The following is a 19,092-nucleotide window of genomic DNA, read 5'->3' as shown; positions in this document are numbered from 1 at the left end:
TCAAAACTTAACACTTGGAGGAACAGCTACTTAGAAAAATTTTGGACCTTGAAAAGGAACCACTTATGCCATTATTTAAAATTTTACTGGTGCATTGGTGTTTGTTAAAATGTAATGCATGCTAAAAAAGACCAGGCTTCAAGGTTAGGTTTTCTCATATTTATTTTAGTTATTTTATGTATTACAAATTACGCTATAACAATGGCAAAAAGAGTAATAATTCTTAAGAAAAAGTGTGTGGAAAGTTCTTGAGCAGTTTCACTTGTAATTGGCTTTTCTATGGAAAAGTTGCAGTGCTCGACAGAATGTTTATTTAGCCAGGCAACCCATGAAATGTTCAGTGCACAGCAGTGAAATTTATAATTGTGCTAATCAGAAATATTCAACTGCTGCAACATAAGCTGTGTTCTTAGGATTCTGCCTAACACCACCTTCAGGAAGGGAGGGGTGGGGGGTGGGGGGGAGGAATACAACCAATATTATATTTGAAAAGTTAGCTTCGTTTGTAGCTGTACTGTGTGGTAGATTAATTTAACCCAGTAACTTCCCCTATTTGTGTATTCATGCTCTTTAAGTGATGTTGCTATTGGCTGACTACATCATGTGTTCTATGTTCTGAATATCAGCTATCATTACCTGCCGAGATCAAATGACATAGCTATGATTGGCTGACAAAAGCACATTGCACAGCGCGTCTCAATTATAGTGCTTCGGAAGCTACCGTGCTGTTTTTCATGGAATTTGTGTTTGCACTTTTGTAATAGAAAATATGCAGTGTTTTGGTGCTGTGCATAGATCTTTCCAAAATGCCTAAAGTGCGCGGAAGCTCTACGGCAGTGTATAAATATTTATACTATTCAAAGAACTGGTAAGTTTACAGCTCTAAGGGAAAGTATATTGTCACTTAACTTGGAAAAATGTACTTTCGCCAAAGATAGTGTTTTTTTTCACCTGGGCAAAAGTGATTTTTAACCTGGGGAAAGGTGTATTTTTAATTGGAAAATCCAGGATCTTTTTTTTCTTATTTGTGTATACACTCTGATAGTGTGTTTAGGATGCCATGGATTGTGTACTGGTAGCCAGTAGTAGTAGAGTGCAAAATAGACAAGCTTCATGATATCAGTGTATTTGATTATATTCATCACTTTGTGAACTTCATAATATTGGCCCCAGGAACATTAGAAATTAACTACATTTTTCCATTTGAATAATCTTTCCCTTTGAAACCAAATCAAAGACACTGTCACCACCTCTCAAATCAGCGAGAGTAGTAGACACTATAGTCCACACGTTTTTGTGGTATGGTATAGTTAATAACTAAAGAACTACACTATGCAATTATGTGATAGATGCTGAAAATAGTCTCTCTCTCTCTCTCTCTCTCTCTCTCTCTCTCTTTCTTTCTTTCTTTCTTTCTCTCTCCCTCTCTGTGTGTCAAATTATGATTGTTGCATGTGTGTTTTCCTATGCTGTTTATGCATTTTATGTACCGTTACATTTGCATGGAAGTGTTTTCTTGTTGTTAAGATTCTGAACACTGAATAACATACCTGTGGTCAAGTAAGCAAGATATTAATTTGAAAAGTTTTAGAACTTATTAGCAAATGGCTGACAATTTTTCTGCTTTGTGAGATTCATCGTGTTACTCCAAAGACAGTATCTTTCACAAATGTTATTTTTCAATACTGGATGATCAACAGTAGCAGTGACTTCATTGCTATTAAGTTGGACTGTATATAAGTATGACCAAAATAAATTTTCTTTTTCATAAAAATGCTTATTATTTCCTTTATATTGTTGTGGAAACCACTTATTTATCATATTATTCCAATTAAGAAACAAGCCTCCCCCTCCCCCCCCCCCCCATGATGTGCTTCAAAATAGTCTCTTTCCTGGAGTGTATGGTTAAAGTGTGGAGAGAGGGGGGTCGGGGCGGAGAGAGAGAGAGAGAGAGAGAGAGAGAGAGAGAGAGAGAGAGAGAGAGATATCTTAACTGTAGAACTGTAGAAATGTCATTTATCATATCATCATATTACTGTAAATTTGGATTGCAAAAAAAGTTTAGGACTGCTTTAAATTCCTATTCTCCCATTAGCCATTTATGTTCTATTGCTATAAAAGCTAGGTAATCTGATTACATTATTTAAAATTATGTATTTTATGCTATGAACTTCCATTTAATACACTTGTTGTATGTTAGAAGGGAAAATCAGAGACTTATCAGACGCCTTTGTGCCCTACAGGTGCAGACCAGTGCACATACTGCATTACAACTTTGCACACTGTTATCTTGAGCAAAAGCTGTCCGTGCTTGTTGCTGCATCTCTGTCATCTGTTCTTCCTGTGGCTCTAATCATCAGCAGGGCTTAAATGAGAATTAGGAGGAACAAGAGCCATTGCTGAGGGTTAAAGTGAGTGCTATGCTCTCCTATTCATAGCAGCTTAGAAATAAACAATACAGTGGCTGCACTTCATATACAGTGAACTACCAGCATTTGCCACTGTAGGGCCCCAAAAGAGAATTTCATTTCAGTATTACAAATACGTTTGAATGTGATGCAGCTCAATCAAACCGTCAATTCCTAAAATGTCATGTCCCTGTTTGAGGCTTCATCCTGCGCTGTCTTGTATGCTTCGTGAAGAAATTCTCATCTGTTGAAGATTCCAGCCACAGTCTCTAATTTTTCTGTCTCTGAGAAGTTTCTTGTTGTACTATTGGTAACTGCAGTCTGCTAATAGAAACATGTTTTTTCTTTGTTTGTGGTAGATACATTCATACTCAAATTGTTAACAGTTTTGAATGGTCTTATCTTTAACTTTTGCATTAACATTGTACACAAACATAATGTGGACAATTGTATATGTGTACAATAGTTGAACCAAATTGAAATCAGTGAGACATTTGTGAATAATCCCTATACGACACAATGTTATTCCTGCATAGTCTGATTTAAACTAATTGTTACTTGACGTTCAAGCTCGAAAGTTGCGATGATGTGATATCAAGTACAGTCTGCGCCATAGCGCTTCACTCTCCGCTGTGATAGAAAATTGCTTTATAACCTCTACATAAAAAAAAAAAAATTCAAATAAGAAATTTCAGATTCACATATGATGTAGAGCTCTTTAGTATCTCTCAGCATGTCAAATATCTGTTGTACATTTTAACTGAAGAAACAGTTACATTATTTTTTTTTAACAGATTAAATTTTTCCATTCATAAAGAGCTTCAGACTTACCACTTATCACAAAAATTAATGCTCTCAGAACAATACTTGTTTTGTTCACTACTAAAATATCTTGCTCAGCAACAAATCTTCTAAAATTTTTGTGCTGCATTAAGTTTCCTATAGAGGTTGAAGTGAAATTCATGCACTCGGGCTTCGCAGCATGACTCCTCACATGCCAGTGATAAAAAAGTCTCACACAAAATTTCATCTGGCTAGTACATCCGGCAGAAAAAGGACATTAAAGAGTGGCAATCTGGCAACACTGTAAAAACGTGTAGGGTAACTACCTCTGTCAGCACATATTACATGTGGTGTACAATTGGCGCAGAGCCAGAGCCTTGGGTTAGGATGCAAGAGGTCGATGGTTCAATCCTGGGTTGAGGTGTATATTTTTTATTTGGTAAATTTTGTCCAGGTGGTAGGGTATCTGGCATCCTAATCATCAACAGTGATTGCGGTGGGTCCTCTAGTAAACATTTGCACTTACACACTACAATTGTAGAAAAGGAAGATTGTCAGCTTTGAAAGAAGCCCTTTCCACATCGTGGGCTAGAATTTATTCGCACCACTTCATCTGCCAGATTCAAAACCTGTTTTCTTTGTTCCCTCCTCCAGTGGTCCCATAGATTAGTACGAACTATTATTCTTGCCTCGTTCAGGGCCGTTACGTTTCGTTAGGGCCTTACATTACCGGTAGGACTAGCAACGTGCTTTGCAAATAATACTCAAACTCTGTTAATATTTGTTTTTATCACCATGGTCCCACCAATTGTGCCTTTCAACATTGAGTCGGGTAATTGCATGCAGTATAGTATGTTTTGCAATGCATTATTATTATTATTATTGTTGTGGTTGTTGTTGTTATTCTGTCGATGGGATTGTGGAAGCATCATGTCCATTGCCGTTAGGGAAGCTGTGTAATTTGAAACCAAACATTTCACAATTAGTGGTATCAGGATGAACCATGCAGAACAATGTCTGTCAGAGGGGTAATGGGCGTTAGGTGGAACAGTGCGCAGGGCTGATGATGTGCTTATACTGTATGTGCTGTCCACCAGACAGGGACTAGTTGCTAGCGGAGTCAAGTGCCAGTGACAGCCTCCATGTACATTTGTACACAAACGATAAATATGTGTATATGCTTCTGCTTCTGGTTCATGGCGAATCTGATAGATGGGTTAGTGTTGCTACTCGTGAATATGCTGCTAAATATCCTGGTCAAATTAATCTAGATAAAAACGTGTTTCTTCGTGTGGAGCCATGCCTTTTGGGGACAGATTCTCTCCTTCCACCATCACATGACAGAGGTCGTCTACTAAGGAAGCTATTCTGGAGGTCATACACCAAGAGCCTCAGCGAAGAACACGTAGCATAGCAAGGCAGCTGCGTGTATCACAGTGCATGGTCGTTAATGTGATGTGCGAGCATGGGCTGCACCACTATCATTATGCTTTCACACAACACCTGCATCCTGCAGATCACCATCAGAGGATGCAATTCTGTAAATGGTTCCTACAACTACAAGAAACCAATGGTGACTTCGTGAACACCATAATATGGTCAGATGAAGCAGCATTCACTCATGAGAGTGTCTTCAGTATGCACAATGCCCACCTTTGGTGTGAGGTTAACCTGCACATGACCCAGTACTGTGGCTATCAAGTTTGCTTTGGTTTCAACGTCCAGGCCAGAATATTGGGCGGCAGGTGTTTGGGCCCCTACATGTTGCCTGACCAGTTGGCTGCACAAAGGTATCATGTATTCCTCTCAAACTATCTGCCTGATGCGCTATAAGATTTTGCGCTACATGTTCAACAGAGGATATGTTTCCAACATGATGGTACACCTCCACATGCTGAAATTAATGTGCGACAGTATTTGAACAGAACATTCCCAAGGAAATGGCTTGGACGTGGAGGTCCAGTTGTATGGCCACCACGTTCACCTGACATAAATCCCCTGGATTTCTTCCTGTGGGTGCACCTGAAGAAGCACGTGTACTCTACTCTGCTGACAAATGTGGAAGAATTGGTAGCGCGTGTTAATGCTGATCTTATTACTGTAGGGTCCAGAGCTGTTTGATCTGGCGGGTTGTGCAATGTTTGGACATGCAGAAAAGTCGCTTTGAGCATCTGTTGTTCTGGGACAAGATATTCTGTTGTGAAGGTCTTGTGGTCATTGATATGGTTATTATTATTGTCACTGGTTGTTAATGTGTGACATCTGAGCACTCATATTACATATGGTATAAATGACAAGTAGATGTTGTGTTCTTGTACTGAGCTATCGTTTGTAGCATCTGAAATTGATATTGTTTTTGTAGCTATTCTGTCCTATGACAGGTCATTTTTTTCAACTGTCTATTTTTTAGTTGTCTAATCGCATATTTGTTATGTTCAGTGTCACAAAATGTTGTAAATTCAGGATACATGTCACCTAAGAAGTGGTGTATATTACAGTATGAAATGTCAGAATGAAATTAGCAAATAAAAAAAAATGCGCCCCAACTAAGGATCGAACCTTAGACCTCCTGCATGCTAACCCGAAACTGTATCCACTGCACCAACTGTACAGCACTGTTAATGTGTACTGATAGAGGTAGTTACCGTAATTGTGGTTACAGTGTTGCCAGATTGCCAGTCTTTCATGTCCTTTTTTCTGCCGGATGTACTCGTCATATGAAATTTTGTGAGAGACATTTTTTTATTGCTGGCATGTGAGGAGCCGCACTGCGAAGCCTGAGTGCGCGTATTTCGCTTCACCCTGTATATATACTGCTGAAAATGGCATTTTTATGCAGTTGTGTTGGTATTTAACTCATAATAATTATGAAGTGTAAAATTTTTATCTCCTACAAAAGTAAAGTAAAAATTCTGAAATGTATGTATAGTAGCACTTTCAGTGGTATCTCAGAGTGTGTCAAAATTATTTTCTTAATTTTAAGTAGGTCCGGTGCTAAATTGATTATTATTGCAACAGGAAACAGGAGATATTTTTGCATCCTGGGAAGTTTCCTTCATATTACACACATGAAATGATATCTTGGTATCTACACAAAATGAAATGTGTTTAAAATGCAGTCTGTCTTTTGGTAAGGAGGTGAAGGGGGGTGGCTGAACAACATTCCTTAGACTCACAACATTAAAAATAAAAATTAATATAGCCACAAACACAAGATTTAATGGCAGGAAGACCTTCATTAAAATAGACTGTACACTACATACTAACCAGACAGACACTGCTTAATTCAGAGTCAGTGGAAGTACCAGTGTTACAGATATCATCAAGTCTTTGACACACTGTTGTAACATACCTTCACTGTTTGTTTCATGCTTCCTATGTCACTCCTCACTACATTTTGCCAGTCTTCTCATATCACTTTCTCAACTGCCTTCTTCAAAATCCATTACAGTTAAGTCAATGTAATTTTTTTTATTTTCTGCAGTAATATGGTGTTCAACCTGAGCCCAAATCACTTCTGTTGCATTGAAGTGGCAGTGGTGGGGAGCCAATTTGAGCACTTTATTCCCATATTATTTGCTGTTTCATTCACGGTTTAAACTGGTTTCTTTGGCATGTGTTGTGATAGAAGTTCTAATAATTCTGCCCAAGTCAAGTTACTGTCAAACTGTATTTTACATTTCTCTAGCCAGCAAATAATGTTTTTTCTCTTCATTGCCATTGTGGGCGCCTTGTCTTGTACAACCGAATGATGTGGGGCGTTATCCATGACAATTATAGTGTTTTTTGTTAAATTTTGAAGCACAGTGGCTTCAGACAATGTCACAAAAGAAGTGTGGTTCATCTCATTGTAGTGGTCGGAGCTCTTGTTTGAAATGAATAACAGCAGACAATTAGAAATGTATACCGCCACAGCATAGTTTGGTAATTTGCCAATGGTCAGCGCTAGTCGCAAACATGGAAAGTTGTTGTTCAACAAAAACAAGTGTGCTACAGCTTTTCAATGGATGTTTAGAACCAAGTATTGTAAGAAGCCAACAAGGAAGGCCATTTACCACTGGCACAACAAATTTGTTATGGTGGGTTGCTTGTGCCCAGCAAAGAGAAGCGGATGTCCCAATGTGAGTGAAGTGAATGTGGAGCATGTACAAAAGACATTCATAAGGAGTCCAAAGAAATTGATGCGTCATCCATCCCATGAACTCGAAATGTTTGTAAAAAACCTTTCAAAGTTTCTCTTCAAAATGCAATATGTGTGACATCTGTAAAATGTTTAGTTCTTGTGCAATAAATAATTAAAAGTGTTCCCGGGCTTTATGTACACCCTGTATTCTTTCTCCTCTGCTGATCGGAGCTGCCTTAATACTGCTGATGTTATTGTCTGTCCAGCCCTTTTTCAAAATGTGTCCTGCATTCAGCCATGTTTCATCAAGCCATATGTTATCATCAAAATTTGTACCTAGTAATTTTCTAAGAAAGTGGCATCATTAGGCTGCAATATATTGGAGAGCCATTACTAACTTGCAGCCAGAAAGGGATTTACAGGGAAATCCCAGTTTTCTCATGATACGTAATAAGGATGATTTACTACCCTGAAACAGGTCTGCTGCTATGAGGGTAGCATGTAGCTTTCTGAGTATTGGATACTCCTTCTTTGAATATATCTGATGTTATTCCTGATTGTGACGCGCTTCTCAAGGCGCCTCTTCATCCCATGTGTCTGAAATTTAGGTGCCTTACCTGATTATTTTTTCATGAATTTCTCCTTGCAGACTCGTATCACTCGCTGATTTGTAGAGCAGGTGCAGTTCGCCCAACCACTTTATCTAAAGGAAGGAGAGGTGCTCTCCCCTCTCCCGTAAAATACTCCCTCATGGAACATACAAATTCAAGCAACTGAGTGTGTAATCATGCCAGGCTAGATACGTTTTGAAACTTTCCTAGGGATGTGCAGCCTGTCTGCCTCTCTTTCGACTGCTTTCACCATACATTAAAAATAAGATATGTGAAGCTGACAGTCACTCAAATCTCTCGCTACAACAAATCGCTGAGGACTGGTTGGCACAATGATTCAGGCAGTGCAGTGCTGTGCAGTGCACCAGAAGTGGTGACACAGTGGGAGCTGACATTGCCAGGCTTCCATAGTTTTAATGGTGGCCAGGGCTGTGCAGCCCACTACCTATCAAGTGACAACTAGTTTAAATCACACTTTAGTAACCAGTTAGTCAAATTTCTAAGTATAATTTGATTATATTGTGCTATGTTGTGTGTACCATCAGACTGTCATAGTTACTAGTATTATAGTTTTCATTGTTCTTTCAGACAGTTATTTTCAAGATTTCATTTTTAAATACGGTGCAGGGTTCAAGTGTATGTTGTTTTTCATCATATGGGTTTTTAATAAGAAATTCAGTTGTAATATTATTTTTTAACTGCAGTTCTTTTCATTTCTAATGTATTTTTGTCACTATTATATACCCTAATTTTTCACTTCTAATATTTGCCTTTTCCTTTTTCCTTATCACATTGAGCTTCTTTGTCCATTATCACTACAGACTGAAAGTCAAAAACCTTAACAGCAGTGATACATCAGAAAATGGATTTGTATTTATGTTAATCGAGAACACTAACATCGAAATTACTACTTCTGGACAGTTTATTCCCACAAAGCAAATATGATAGTGCCATTATCCATTAACACATCACCTTGTCATTTATACTTTTTTAAATTATTATTTTTGTAGTTATTTTATTGCTGTGCACAGTCTTCACAATGAAGTATAAATTTCAAGTTTTTCCCCAAATTTTGACATTGTTGTGACATTGTTCCATTACAAAATGAATATTTGATAATGCTAATGTGCTTTAGGGAAAAATTTAACATGGGTAATTGTAACTTATTTAACAATTCTGTTCTAGGCTCGTTTGCAGCGAGGTAATGTCCACTTGAAACAAGCCCAGCTGCAAGAAGCTTTAAGAGATTATACAGATGTGGTGAGTTACTTTGTCCTAACTGCTTTTTAATTGAGTTTGTGACATGTGAAGAAAAATCATGGTTTAACACAAGTTTCAGTTGTAAGTGGAAAACATTTGTAACACTGTCTAATAGAAGTTGGATAAAATTAAGGCAGTCTTTTATCATTTTTATCACTGAAAGTACAACAGTTGTTACTTATAAACTCAATGTATCAGTTGTGTGTGGTATTGAAATTATAGAGGAGAAAATGGGACATTTGGCTGGCATAAAAAATACCTGTTGTCCCTGGGCTGTTGCCGTGTTGTTGAGGAGACTGCTGTGTTGAAATTTCCAATTAAGATGTAGTGTTTCTAAGGTCAGCAACACAAAGGTTGGTTTGATGTAGCTCTCCATTCATGCCATCCTGTACATTTCAGCATAACTGATGGATCCCAAATCATCAACAGTCTGACTTTTGTAGTCATATCTGGGCATATCCCTGCAATTTTTGCCCCCTGGCATCCCTTCATTTACTGTTTTCAGCAACAACTTAAGTCACAATATGTGCCCGACCATTCTGCCACTTTGTTTCGTTATGTTGTTTATTAGATAGTTTTTCTCATTGATTCCTTACTGAGTTAATTCATCTGATCTTCAACAGGCCATTTTGCTGTATTCACTAAAGCAAGTTTAGCACCCAATTTTCAGGGTAGCAGGATGCGAACCTTCTATCATGGAATATTCATTGGAGTACTAGGTAGCTGGCTTGCTCACTTTGCAACATACATGGTCACAAGGTATAACCTCTAAAACAGTTAGTATTGGCAACACAATATGAAACAAGTAATAAACATTTATTAAAATGTTAAAACACACACACACACACACACACACACACACACACACACACACACACACACACCTGAATTTCATTCAGTGTTTAACTGTCCAACAGTCACTTGTAAATAGCACCTTGTTATTATGGTGGCATCTGTTGATCTGCATCTGTGGCAATAACTGTATACTGGAACTGTTGTATGGAAGAACCACAACTGTATCTGCAGGAACTTGTTGAGTGCAGTGGTGTGTTAAAAAATTTTCTGCTGCCGATGGAATAATCTTGCAACTGCAATCTTGTTGGCGAAAGCAGAAAGATAGTTCTAGGTTTCGGTGTCCCCTTGTTGGCTGATGGAACTAATGGTGGAGGAATCTGGTGCTTCCTAAGGCCTATAGTGCAAGCATAAATTAGTTCTGATATGAGAGTACCATCGAAGTGGAAGTGGCTTAGAACTTTGAGGCACCTAGCATGAATAGTGTGTTCTTTGTGATGGCCTCTGGTGATTTTGCCGTGTTGCTATTATCTGCATACACAGCAACCTCAACACTTCATTTCAAATGTAATCCCCATACCACAAGAATCATCAAGAACATAAATACCAGTATATAATCATTTCAGATCTGTCTTTTCCATTGTCTCTTTGTCACACACTCTTACAGAACTTTTCTTGAATCTTCTTATGGCTTTATCATGTATATATTTTTGGACATTGTAGTAACCGTTTCTTCTTATGTAATGCTCTCGTCATGCTATTCTTTCTACTGTGTCTTTTTTGCAACTTTTTTGTTTATGTGATCTGCTTCTGAGATAGCAAAGTTTGTCCACCTCTTCTCATTTAGTCATCGAGCATGTCTACCTGCTGCACAGCATTAAATTAGACTTCTTTTTGGGTATATGCATGTTATTACTATCAGCTGGCATACACCAAATTTCATTAAGCCCCCATCTGACTTTTGATGGACATTCCTATGACATCAATAAACTATGTTATTGCTAATTTTTCTGTCCACGGCAAACAACCTAACTCTCCTCATTGCTTCATCTATGCACAAATAGCAGTGGTGACAATGACCAACCATGCCTTTTAACTTTTCCTGATTTTCTGCTTCCTATACCATTCCATCAGTGCTGACTATTCCACTCTGCTTCACATATAGAGTGGCTTACCCTTCTCTATCTCTAACTGATATGACACTGCCATTCTGCATTGTCAACAGCCTTCTTCAGATCTACGAATGCAATGATGTTTCCTTGCTTTTCCTATATCCATCTTCTGTTATTAACCACAGTGCTTCTAGAGTATCCCAAACTGTCCCTCACATAATCTACTTTAAATTTTCTATGCTATTCTTTGGTAAAGTATGCTAGTTAGTATTTTTGGAGCATGTGGTAGAGACAGATTATACAGTAATTTTCACCTCTTAACCCAGGGGCGGGCAGGAATCCTGCACGTGTGCGGTGCATTTGCCCGTGTGCAGTTAACGGAACAAAATTTCTGCATACAGACAAACGCAAACAGTTACGTAAATTTTCATCACTGGTGTTTGCTCTTAACCGAGGCTTATTAATTTTCATAACAGAAAAAAATCTCTCTCAAACCTATGTCGAGCCAAACATTGACATTATCTTTGCGGCTTCACGATGGAGACGAGGAAGCTCTTGCTGTGGAAAGTCGTGATAAAAGTCTATTACATGTCTTGCCAAAAGGAACTTGTCTCTCAGGTGAGAGTTACATTGTAGATATATTAATTCCATTTGCAAACTGGGATGAATATCATCTACAGAAACAGCAAATGGTCTCGAGAACCATTCAAAAGCTTGGGATGAATATGATATATCCCCAAATCGCTAGAGAAATTCCTCTTTTATTGCACTAAGTACGGAAACATATTCTTTGCAATTCTGTTCTCGCACAGTAGACAGAGTGGGGAAACGCATTGCGTTCCCTGACGAGAGCTGTCATTCCCACAGCTCAAGCTTGCTAGTGAAAGCTTTCACCTTTACAGCCATTTTACAAATTAGCTGATTTTCTCCTTGCAAACTTGTGTTCAATGCATTCATGTGTCCGGTAATGTCCATTAAAAATGCAAGGTCGGCAACCCACTCTGGATCTTCTAAGTTGGGATCGTACCTTCCTTTATCCTTTAAAAACTGATTTATTGGTATTCTCAGCTAAAAAAATCTTTTGAGTACATTACCGCAGCTACGCCAGTGCCCTTCACTGTGGTATGGTATGTCACCCTACTCGTCCCCAATTTCAGTTAAATATGTGTGAAACTGTCTATGTGTAGGCCCGTGGGATCTCAAATAATCAACTGCCTGAATATCCACTTGCATGACGTCCCCCAGTTTTGCTACTTTTGCACAGAGTACTTCTTGGTGCAAAATGCAGTGGATGCTGTACAATGATTCTTCTGTACGCTGTAGCTTTTTTCTTAGTAATCCAACAAATCCCATTTGTTCCCCTTTCATTGCTGGTGCTCCGTCTGTTGTCACTGACACCAAACGTTTCCAGTTTAAGCTAGCTGAATCGACAGCTTCTTCAACAGCTTTTAGGATGTTTGCACCGGTGGTCGTGCTTTTTAAATATATCATATCTAAAAAATCCTCTTTTATGCGCAGAGCAGTGTCCACGCCACGGACATAAGTCACTAATTGCGTAGTGTCTGAAATATCTGTGGGCTCATAAAGTATGATGGAAAATGCAATAAACTCCTGCACTGCACTCCTTAATTGACAGTAAATGTCACCTGCCATGGCACTTACACTAATACGACGACTTACAGTCCGCCGAGAAAGAGTGATACCTCGAAACTGATTTGCATTCAGTGGGCAAAGTAAATCAGCAGCGTCATTGATGCACTCCTTCATAAACTCACCTTCAGCAAATGGTTTTCCAGCTCTCACTATATTAAGCGCAATCTTATAAATTGCACGTACCGCTGGGCTATCATTGTTGTCGTCCTGAAAAATTGAAAACGGTGATCCATAAAATGTTAAATCAGTTAGATGAGAGACGTGACGAAAGAAAGTCGCAGATCTCTCGTGACAACAGCAACTTACGTCACGAGTACCGTATTTACTCGAATCTAAGCCGCACTCGAATCTAAGCCGCACCTGAAAAATGAGACTCGAAATAAAGGAAAAAATTTCCCGAATCTAAGCCGCACCTGAAATTTGAGACTCGAAATTCAAGGGGAGAGAAAAGTTTAAGGCCGCACCTCCAAATCGAAACAAAGTTGGTCCATTGTAATATGAGACACAATTTAGGTCGAATGAAAGACGATACAGCTACAGTAGTTTGGTTCGAGTCGTAAGCTTAGCAGTTAAGCTTTACCAGGTAGCCATTGCTATGCGTCAGGCGCTCCGTCCGTATTTATACGGGTACCCTTCCTTTTTCACGTGCTTCGTCTGGTTTGAATCGATTGCTTATTTTGCTTTGATCTGATAAGTGCCGTTTTCTTTGTTATAGGTGTTTACGTCACTCTAAGCTGAAAATGCATTACTGTACTGTGTAATGCATTGTTTGTCGCATTTTGATAGTGCGTGTTTACGGCCTGTTGCCGCTTGCGGCATGACTTGCTTTTGTGCGCGCTACCGCCGCTTAAAAAAAAAGAGGAATCGTCTCATTAGCGAAACAATGGCAAGAGACTGCTATTTGTTGTTACTTACACTGCTGCTTTCTTTGATAATGATCAACAAGAACCAAATGCGTATGATAGAACATGCGTATGATAGAACATGTTCTTAACGAGAGTTTTGCGAAAATTTTCCTCCGTTTGAAAATCTTTGCGGCCGCTTCTTTAGTACATCAAATTCTGCACAGAAATTAGTCATCTTACATTTAAAATCTAGTCAGTTACCGTGCTTCATTTCTGACTGTATCACTATTAGGCATAAGAATAATACGAATATAAACATGGCACGATACGTATATTCTTCCGCGTTTGCTGTTGTCTCACTCTAGTTTCGTAGTTTATTATGCAGACAGGATTTAAATGAGATAGCAGCAAACATGAAAGAATACATGGCAAAATGTTTATATTCGTATTATTCTTATGGTGAAGAGAATACTGCATGTGATTCACATTTCATCAGGTTCCTATTAGCAACCATCTCTTCTCACAGGTAGGAAAAAACTCGGAACGTAGAGTTGGCCATATTGACAAACATCCCTAACAGTCTTGCCAGTCGGATTTTCGTAGTACATTGAAATTCTGCTACATTCGAAGATGAACAATACGGAAATTGTATTTACTTCGTTGGATAATGTATGAAAATGCAGTGGTCGAAACTCTGGGCGGAGAAAAAAAAGCTCGTCTTCTACCTTTTTTTTTTTACTTTATTTACTGATGCAGAGGTTTTGGCGCCAGTATTTATCTTTGTGCCCACAAAGCATGCTTGTGTAGCGCTACATATATTCGACGGCCGAAGCTAGTTGTGGCGGCACCTATCAACATTTTTCAGAACTTCCGCTTGCTTTGCACTCGATTCTAAGCCGCAGGTGGTTTTTTTGGATTACAAAAACCGGAAAAAAAGTGCGGCTTAGATTCGAGTAAATACGGTATCGTCAGATCTCTCTTCTTAAGCTCAATTACCCCATCTTCTCAGAATCCGACAATAAATTGTTCTCGTCCTTCTGAAATTTATTATAATGGCGTTCAATACTAAACTTCCGCTGACCAGCGAGAATACTGCCACATATTAAACATTTCGAATTTTCACGTTCTTGCACAAAGAAAAAATGATTCTCCCACTCCTTTTTAAAAGACAGCAAATCTCCACTTGTCCGTTTCCTTGATTCACTCTGCATTTTCCAGTTCTTGAAATACAATGTTCACTAAGTAGTGGTCGCTTCGCATCAACGTCTGCAGCTTAGCCTGGTTCTACACTACCGCAACCTGCCGGCTGTCGCCATTGCCCCGGTCCACGATTGCACACGAGCAGCACACGTGCAGCGCTGTGTGCTCATGAGCCGCGTGTAACGTTTGCCCGCCCCAGTCTTATCCTGTCTTGTTTTCTTCAATTGTACATGAACTACTAAAGAACATAGCTGAAACAAGAAAATAAGTTACTCATGTGACTGATCTACCTAAAATTCTGCTTATAAGCTAATGCATTATTAATAAGTTACTCTCTTTGTCAGTGTTTGAAACAGAAGTGAATGAAACTTCATAATTAAGAATTTGATTGTGTTAACATTTGTTGAAGTTTTAGGCATTAGGGCAAAACTTCTCTGGGCTATTATCACCTACGGTCTTCAGTCAAATGACATACTTTGCTAACTCATATGTTCAATAACATACAGTGCACTTTACAATTTAAACAACTTGTTACATTACAGACATCAAAAATCCAGGCTAGAATGTAACAATGTTATGAAAAGAATAGTTGCTACTCACCATATAGTGGAGATTCTCAGTCGCAGTTAGGCACAACAAAAAGACTGTCAAAAAATGAGCTTTTGATCAAGAAGGCTTGTCGAAAACAAACACACACACACACACACACACACACACACACCTACCTCTCCTTCACTAGTGTATCTGTCTTATGACAGGTTCCAGCTGGATGCTCTCTGCCATTCTCAGAGAATTTCTTTCCCTTAGACTTAACTTGCAACAAATGCCCGATTTGATGTCGAACAAGCCATACCTCTGGTCTCTGCTGTACACCTCTCCAAAAATTGTCTTAATGTAGGACTCTGTAGTTTCCACAAAGGAATTCCAGCATCAATAAAAGCTTTTCATAAATCAAATAAAATCTTTATTTTTTGACTTGATGCTGCAATTGTTATAGAAGGCAAAGAAATCCTCTTCCCTGGGGCATTGGAAAGTGCATTTTTATGTTTGGTTGTACTCATATATAGAGGAAATGAAATATTTCTTTTTGTCGTTCACTGGCTCCTCACATATTTTGCACATAAGTATTTTACCATTAGTAGAAAATACAAAGGTTCTGAAAGTGTTCCTGTAATCTTTCAGTTTACTGCATAAAGGAACACTGAATTTCGGAATCGTACTAGCTAACCTGCACAATGACGTAGCTATGAAAACTGAAGTAAAGTAAAATTTAGAACAATTATGAAATGATATTTAGCTCCAACATTTGTTGTTGCCTTTGCTTTTGTCGGGAGATATGATCTGATAGGAAGTCAAGTGAGTCTGTCCTAATCTGCAGGGATTCTATGAGCTAACATGTTGTAATCCATCATTATTTCCAGCATCCACTGGTCACATCCTTGCAAAAATCCCCTGTTAGACCTCCATGAAAATGGGAAGATGATAGTATCCTTCTGACCCCCTTGTCTTGATGGATCCTAGGAAATGAACTCATGGATTGGCATTCAAAGAGGCTACTGGGGAATACGTGCTAGAAATGAGGATACTAGGGCCTGACATTCAGACGACATTGTCTCACTGACTCCTAGCAGTGTGGAAAAAGAATGGATGTCACGGCGACAACCAATAAGTTACAGACTATAAAAGAGTCTAAAAGTGTGTGGTAGAGTTGTTTTTGACCATTTCGGTGTGTATTCACAGTTCTCTGCCCTCTCACTTTTGATCACATCAGTATGTCTAATGGATACACCCTACATGGTTGAGGATATAGATAGAGAGATAGGGAAGGAGTGCATCGTGAATATGACATCATGATCAGTTTATGATTAGCACATTTTGTGAAAATGTTGCATCCTAATTAATGGTATTTGCCACTCAAAAGAATTAAATATTGTTGGTGGGAAGTTTATCAAAATCAATCTGTGCTTGGCAGTTAAGAAACAATGAGATTATTTACTTGATTATTAACTAAACCATAAATAGAACTTTGCAGTTTTTTGGAGTGAGTAAGTAATAGGCCATTTCCTGAATGAAATTTTAGTCTGAAGTGGAATGTGCAATCGTTTAGTTTAGTTTAGTTATGTCATGTTCTGTAGATCATTTTCATGATTATTTTATCGATATGATGTGGAACAAATCAGATGACACACACACACACACACACACACACACACACACACACACACACACACAAATAGTACTAATATTAGTATTACTGAAATTTTTAGTTCTAAATGTGGAACTACATTTAGAGGTACAATTTTTTTACCAGTTTTGAAACACAAATTTGTCCATGGAATAGAAGGAGTTGTCCAAAAGAAATGATTTTAAGCGAGATTTAAAACTACCTGCCAGACACTTTATGTTGTTGGGCAAATGATCAAAGATTTTTGTTGCTGAATAATGTACTCCTTTTTGAGCAGCTGATAGCTTCAATAATGGGTAGTAAAGGTCATTTTCCCCTAGAGTGTTGTATGTATGAACATCACTGTTCTTCACGAATTGAGATGGATTATTTATAACAAATTTCATTAGCGAATATGTATACTCTGATGGTACAGTTAAAATACTTAACTCCTTGAATAGGTGCCTACAGGACATCCTTGGGTGAACACCACTAATTGTTCTCACTGCTCTCCTTTGTGCAATGAATACTTTGTCTAAGTGGTGAGTTACACAGAAAACTATTCCATAAGACATTATTGAGTGGAAATATGTAAAGTACGTAAGGAGGCTGACCTGTTTATTACCAAGACTAGTGATTATACGAAGAGCGAAAGAAGCTGAGCTTAATTGTTTGAGAAGCTCAGTAATATGTTTCTTCCAGTTCAAGTTGTCGTCAATGTGAACACCCAAAAATTAGGAGAAATCTACCCTGTTAACTGAGCCCTGTTCATACACTACATCAATTATCAGTATGACTCCATTCGGTGTACAAAACTGGATATAGTGAGTTTTTTTCAAAATTAAGGGAGAACTTCCTGCCAGATTATAACTGTGTACCAGACCTGGACTTGAACCTGGGATTTTCGCCTTTTGCAGGCAAGTGCTCTGCAGACAGCTGTTTAAGCATGACTTATGACTATTACCTCTCAACTTTATTTCTGCCAGTACTACTTCTCCTACCTTTCAAACATCACAGAAGTTGTGCACCTCCTGTTGGACAAGCACTCCTCGAAGAAAGGATGTTGTGGAGAAATGGCTTAGCTGTGGGCACTTGTCTGCGAAAGGCAAATATCCTTTGTTCAAGTCCCAGTCTGGCGCACAGTTTTGATCTACCAGGACATTCAAACATACCATTTGTTGATACTGTTAGACAGTTGAGGGATTGGGTCATTAGACAAGCACCCCCCAGGGGGTCCACATCTCTTTTGTGGATACGTGCGTGGCGAGCACGGGGCCCCGAGCCATTGCAGCCTTCTTTCTCTCCCGGGCTGCATTTCCTTTTCCTTCCCCTCCTTTCCCCTCCATGCTCCTTTCCCCTCGCCCTCTCCTCTCCCACTATTGGTGTCCTTGCTTATGTTGGCCCCGCTATCCTCCTGGTTCTGTTGGTTTTACTCTCTGGCTTTGTTGCGTCCTTATCTCCTCTTTTTGGCATTCCTTGGTCCCCCTCTGGGGTTTGACCTCCATTCCAAAATTTCTCTTCCGTAGTGTGAGCCATTTGGGGAAGAGCACCTTACCTAGTGTCTCCGACGTGCGCCCTCCTAGTACATTCCACCTTTTCTTTCACGTCGTGGTCTGATGCTAGGGTGCATAGCCAGCACGGTAGCCAGCCCGTGTGGTGGGGTCGCTATGTACCCTTTTGGTTGAGCCCCCTGAACACACAGGGATCACACTTCTGATACCTGAGCTGTGACCTCCTCATGCATGCCTTGGAGTGGTTGCTCGTCATCCTGGAGCATCGGAACTCCCGGCAATGGCCGCCGTGCCAGACGGCCCTTGCTGTGGCTGGGTGGCGCCCGTGAGGAGAGCCCCTGATCGGAGTGGGTGGTATCAGGGCGGACGCTATGCAGATGAAACGCATAAGGGTCCAAAACTCGGGCCGTTCTGCGGCCGTCTCTCTGCGTGGTACTGATTCCTCAAGTGCTGCTTCTCTTGCCCCTTCGGCCTTCCCTTCCATGGCTACCCCCTGGGAAGAGGGTCAGGCCCGTCGTCTAGGGGCAAAACCTTTCCCCCGTTATCTAGTTTGCACCAGGACTGATGGAGATACTTTCACCAGTGTCAAGCCTTTATTCTTTGTGGAACACATTGAAGACAAGTTTGGCG

At 39.4% G+C, this 19,092-nt stretch overlaps 1 protein-coding gene across 1 annotated transcript in view; it reads left to right on the top strand.

Annotated features, from left to right (window-relative positions):
* The window catches only part of LOC126236624 (dnaJ homolog subfamily C member 3), an 83,741-nt gene that overhangs the window by 28,098 nt on the left and 36,551 nt on the right, over window positions 1-19,092 (top strand). The window contains exon 4 of the mRNA XM_049946069.1: window positions 9,111-9,185. Coding sequence (XP_049802026.1) covers window positions 9,111-9,185 — 75 coding nt within the window. The remainder of the gene's footprint in view (window positions 1-9,110; window positions 9,186-19,092) is intronic.

Source organism: Schistocerca nitens, chromosome 2 (assembly GCF_023898315.1).
Source record: "Schistocerca nitens isolate TAMUIC-IGC-003100 chromosome 2, iqSchNite1.1, whole genome shotgun sequence".
In the NCBI taxonomy this organism is placed as follows: Eukaryota; Metazoa; Arthropoda; class Insecta; order Orthoptera; family Acrididae; genus Schistocerca; species Schistocerca nitens.
This window is presented reverse-complemented; position numbering and strand designations above follow the sequence as displayed.